The 6,000-nt window shown below is 39.3% G+C and overlaps 1 protein-coding gene across 1 annotated transcript in view; it reads left to right on the top strand.

The window, feature by feature from the left end:
* The first annotated feature begins 412 nt into the window (after positions 1–412).
* Positions 413–6,000, top strand: part of LOC118585633 (serine/threonine-protein kinase TNNI3K) — a 269,798-nt gene continuing 264,210 nt past the window's right edge. Inside the window, exons 1-2 of the mRNA XM_036190397.1 lie at positions 413–546; positions 1,582–1,690. Of these exons, the coding sequence (XP_036046290.1) occupies positions 507–546; positions 1,582–1,690 (149 nt within the window). The 5' untranslated portion in view covers positions 413–506. The remainder of the gene's footprint in view (positions 547–1,581; positions 1,691–6,000) is intronic.

Raw genomic sequence — 6,000 nt, 5'->3', positions numbered from 1 at the left:
CCCAGTCTCTCAGTCATAGCGCTATTTGATAGGAATTTCTGCTGATTCTTTACATGGGGAATTTACACCGTAATAATTGTTTCCCAGGTACCTTATTTGACCCAGAAGAAAAAGTTCCTGAACACTGGCTGTCTGGATTCAATCTCATTCAGTGGAGCTCAGAAGTCACCAATCACTTTCTAGATTAATTTGTTAAGGAAGTGGCCTACATGGAAGGGATGTGGGGACAGACAGGTAATCAACTGACGCGAACAACACAAGCGAAACATTCGCTGGTTGTCATTGTTGCGGCGTCCACAAAACACATCTAGCCGCCCCTCGCTAGTTCACTCTTGAAAGGACACTCTGTCTTGTTCTTTGTCATCCTTGCATGGCATTCCATTAGGCACTTGGCTTATTTTTAGCCAGGCTATCAAAATATTTTTCAGCTGGTCTGTTGCAGCACTAGAACTTGGAATCTTGTATCCTGCAGGGCCGCACAGAAGAGAAGCAAATACTTCTTAAAAATGGGGAATTACAAGTCCAGACCTACACAGAGTTGCTCTGGTAACTGTTTTACTTTCTTCATGTTTTGCTAACTATCTTCACTTTCTTTTTTTAAAATTTAATTTTACATATCAGCCACAGATTCCCCTGTCCTCCCTCCTCCCGCTCCCTCCACCCTCTCCCCAGCCCACCCCCCATTCCCATCTCCTCCAGGGCAAGGACTCCCCTGGGGATTCAGCTCAACCTAGTAGACTCAGTCCAGGCAGGTCCAGTGCCCTCCTCCCAGGCTGAGCAAAGTGTCCCTGCATAGGACCATGATTGGGAAAAGCACAGGGACAAATAGCCAAACTAGTAGAAACACATGAACTATGAACCAATAGTTGAGGAGCCCCCAACTGGATCAGGCCCTCTGGATAAGTGAGACAGTTGATTAGCTTGAACTGTTTGGAAGGCCCCCAGACAGTGGGACCAGGACCTGTCCTTGATGCATGAGCTGGCTGTTTGGAACCTGGGGCCTATCTTCACTTTCTTACATGCAACATGATTTAATTGTAAGTATAAATGAGCAATAGCTCACTGAGATTTATGCTTATTTCAATGCAGAGAATATTAAGTGTTTAGATGATCTGAATTTACTCTTTTTCTCTGAAAGATTATTGGCAGAAAACACAAAATGTCTTGTAAAGATATTAGCTTAATCCCTTGGTATAACATGGTAGAAAGCTTTGGAGTACTGCTGAATATAGATATTTTAGAATTATATCTTAAGTATCTAGTATTTAAAAGTTAAAAGACACTGTCTACCATCTAGAGATTGCTGTAATTAAAATGCAATAAAATCAAATGAAATAAGTCAAATATATTCTTTTATGTAAATATATTGTACAATATCAAATGGGTTCTTAATTACTACAATCCCGAAGTGATTGCATTATAAACATAAACATCTGCATTAAACTGACAATCAGTCATTTAAATTAAGTATTGTAGAATTGAAACTGGAAAAAACAGTTTTGATTACTTGTATGTTATGATCTGTGTCTACATTTTGCAAAACGCAATTATGAATCAATCCCATTTGTTTTTCCTTTCCAGATGAATGGAAGAAGAAAGTTAGTGAATCTTATGCTATTATAATAGAAAGATTGGAAGATGACCTGCAGATTAAAGAAAATGAATTTACAGAGCTAAGTCACATCTTTGGGTAAAGTTGTCAGAGTTTTTACTTCTTTGAATATGTGTCTTCATTATTTATCTTGTTTTTAGAAATGTTGACATGCAGATATAAAGCCTTAGGTATAAACAGTCTAAGGGTAGTCTTAGATATGAACAGACTAAGCTTCACAATGCTAAGTTATCCATTCATAAGTATTCATATGGCTCCCAAAATGGAAAGCTCACATCTCCGTGAAATGTAAAAGTTGAGGAAAAGGCACCCCTGGGGATTCATTTAAACCTGGTGGATTCAGTACAGGCAGGTCCTGTCACCTCCTTCCAGACTGAGCAAAGTGTCCCTGTGTAAGCCCAAGGTTTCAAACAGCCAGCTCATGCACTAAGGACAGGTCCTGGTCCCACAGACTGGGTGCCTCCCAAGCAGATCAAGCTGTTCAATTGCTGGGGGGAGGACAGGGGAACCCATGGCTGATGTATAAAATTTAAAATAATAGAGAAAAAAAAGAAACAAATCTCAAAAACAAAACAGAAAAAAGAGAAAAGTTAAAAAGAAGAAAGGAAAAAAATGAAAACGACAGAAAACAAGTCAGTTAACTGACCACAAGTCTAAAAATAAATGATATTAAATTCCTACCCCACCCCCCAAAAAAAAAGTTGAGGAAAAGGAGCTTTGGGGCCAGCCATTGAATACAAACTGTCACTCTTCCAAGTAACCTGCTCTGAAACTAATAACTACACTCTTTAGTTTGTGTCACCAAGAAGCAATGCTGCTAATTTCCTGGGGAGGTTGACGTGCATCATGAGTCTCCTCAGAGGGCTAGGATAAGTTTTACCAAACTCCTCAGTCTGTAGACATTGAAGGCTGTCTCCTGGGGCTCTGATTATTCCCCCTCGGACTGTAGACATTGGAGGATGTCTCTGAGTGAGATTGATTATTGCTCCTTGGATTGTAGACGTGGGACGCTATCTTCCAGTGGGACTGAGTATTGTTTTGCCCTCATGCTCTTATAGTGTGTGATCATAATAAAAAGAAAAAAAACATTTCCTGGTCTGGGACAGTGTCACAACACTGAAAGATACATGGTATTTAGGACCCTAATTTGTACCAACAACCTCCTAGTGAAAATGAATCTGATACTGAGGAACTAGGTGAATTTCAATATAGCTAGCTCTCCAGCTGGCTTAGTTAGGGTTGCGATTGCTGTGATGAAACATCATGACCAAGGCAACTTGGGAAACAAAGGGATTATTTCACTCATAGTTCCATTTAAACTTTCATCATCAAAAAACAGTGCAGACAGAAAATCAAGTAGGACAGGGACCTGGAGGCAGGACCTGATGCAGAAGGCCATAGAGGGGTGCTGCTTACTGGCTTGAGTCCCATGACTTGCTCAGCCTACTGTCTTATAGAACCCAGGACCTCTTGCCCTGGAATAGCACCACTAACAATAGTCTGAGCCCTCCCCCATCAATCTCTCATTAAGAAAACGCCCCATAGGCCTGCCCATAGGCCACTCTTACCGAGGTATTTTCTCATCTGAGGCTCTCCTATCCTGTGGCTCTAGCTTGTGTCAAGTTGATGTATAGCCAGTCAGCACACCAGCCAAAGAGAAGTTAGACCTGGGACAATTGTTTGTCCACTTTGGCTATCATTCACGTATTACACTCCTAACAAATAACATCCTCGGTTTTATTTAGAAAACCAGAGTTTAGCAATGCCAAAATGGCAAGTTTCTCAAAAGAAATTTCAGATATAGTAAGTGTATACATGCACCATGACTGGAAAATGATTTCCTGCGCTTGTCCTGTATTTTATCTGAACTTCACTCACAGAACATTCAGGGCTTTGACAGGGCTTCAGTTGCAGTTGGGAAGTTGGTACTTGGGATGAGAAGCCACTGAGGCACCACTTCCTCACACAACATCACCTCATGCTCAGGTACTAGGAAGCATATGAAATTCTCTTGGAGATGTGATGAGAAATTCAAAATAGCATATTCATATATCCATGTTTTATTTCATTAGAGAAGGAATGTGACAGTACAACTTAGTCATAAGTCATTCCCCACTTATTAATTCCAAAAAGTATACTGACTAAAATGGGATCATATGGGAAAAATTTTTTCAAGGTTATGAATTCAAAAATATCATTTAATTTTAGTTAAGGAACTATTTTGCTTATGCCAAGGCTATCTAGCAGAAACAATATGTATCTTTTAAGGATTTTACTTAACAAATGGACTTGAAGATTTTTCTCAGGCTGTATCAGCTGTTTTTCCAACTCCTGGTAGGGCTGCCTTTTTTTTTTTAAGCTTTCCAGTAAGTGCTACAAATGTGACCTTTTGACTAATCAGTGCTGAATGTGAGGTGCAGAAGTTGGTGCCAATACCTCATATACAACAAATAACTTAGTCTTCATCATAGTTTATGTGATAGATAATATTAATTTTGGTGAATAATAGGTGAGTAACACTACTTTGTGACCTGTCAAATCCTATGTAGAGCAAATGCTGGAATGTGACTTCTAAGATTTGCCTTATTCACAGACAGAGACCTGCCTCTTGTTCTAGTAATTTCTACTGTAGTTGGGGGAAAACCTCAGATACATGACAGGATATTGACACTTAATTAGCTAAGTGGAAAGGAAAAAGAAAACAAGGTGATTTTTAATTATAAAACTAAGATTTTTGCTGGACAGGCTCCAAAAGCGACACAGAAAAACCCTGTCTCAAAAAAAACAAAAAAATAAAAGTAAAGATTTATGACAACTGGTGTGAGGGTTTAACAAATAGATGCACTTGACTTTAAGCTTGAACACCAGAGTTCAAGCCCAAGACCCCTATAATGTGAGGAGAAGAACAACTCTCACAGTTATTTTATGACCTTCACACACACAATGTGGTGCATGTATCTCCACATAAACACACACACACACTATATACACATACGTACATAAAACATTAAGATTTAGGTATTGATTATTCATTAACTTCCAAAAATACATGGGTTAAAATGCAAACTTTCTTAATGATGTGTAGCAAAAGTGGATACGGTCCATGAAAGTGTAGGAGAGATAAGAGAAAGTGGCTTAGCAAGTTACTTGAGTTGAGCAAAGAAACATCTCATTAGCATAAGGGTTTTGCAGCGACCTACAATCTTAAATCCAGACTCTTCCATGCAGTCCTCATGTCCTAGATATGGTTCTCGGTCTCACTAAGCCTCACTGGAATTGCAAACTGAGGTGAGTGTAATGAACCTCAGTCTAATATAGCCTCACAGAAGAGGCAGACAGTGACATAAACTAGATACTGAGCCAGGGATCAAGTACATCTCAGGCCTTGTGCTATTGTGACTGATTTGTTAAATAAGAAAGTGTGAAAGACAGACAACTTCCTTATGCAGTACAAACAACAAAATGGTAAATTTAGTAAAAGTTAGGAGATATGATAGCTAAAATAAAATGACCTCACTTTATTTTAATATAAGAAAATATTTTCAAAATTAAAATATATAATGTTAGAACAATTCCTGATGATAGTAAATTTTGAAATATATTCTTTGATTATTATGAGTATTAGAAGGCTCTTCAAAATGGATGTCAAATTTCTTGAGAATAACAATTGTGTGTCTTTTAGACAGAGTGTCCAGTAGCTTTGTGCTGATGGTTGAATACATCTATCTATAGGAATGTCCTGTCAGTCAGAAGGATGGACGGATGTGAGATTGAGGAGAGGATTGTGAAGACCTTTTGTTTTAAAGTAGTGTTCAGCACCTGATAATGTTATGGGTTTAATGGGTCTATTTCTCATCCGAGAATCCGAGTCTGTAAAGATCACTTCCAAGAATCTGAATATCGTCCTCAGACAAAGTTGCAATGAAAGCTCTTTGCCTGTGATGAGCGACAGGTTGCAGGAAGTCAGTAGCTGGCTCCATCCAGTCAAGAAAACCACAGACAAAAGAGAGTGAGGGTGCTGTCTGTGTCTGTCAATGTGCATGATTCCATCTGGAAAGTCAATTGTTTTCAGGGCTGAGCTCTGAGAACTTTCTTCTGTTTGGATCAAAATGATGGATGACAGGGAAGAAAAAGGAGGCAGTGCCGTGAATATAAATTGTCTTACTGTTGGCTCATCAACAAAAGTGTTAAGGGTGGTTGGGGAAACAAGATGCATTATTACACAGAATCACCTTTGAGGACCTCCAAGATGAACACATAGTGTCTTCATTCTCCATCCCTACCTCTGGTTTGTGTAACAGAATGCTGCTGTGACAGCCATACCAGGTGCCTGCCATATGCCTTTCTCTAAAGATGCAGATTGCAAGAAGAGGAGGTTCCCTGTCCAC

Source organism: Onychomys torridus, chromosome 6 (genome assembly GCF_903995425.1).
Source record: "Onychomys torridus chromosome 6, mOncTor1.1, whole genome shotgun sequence".
NCBI classification, from domain to species: Eukaryota; Metazoa; Chordata; class Mammalia; order Rodentia; family Cricetidae; genus Onychomys; species Onychomys torridus.
This window is presented reverse-complemented; position numbering and strand designations above follow the sequence as displayed.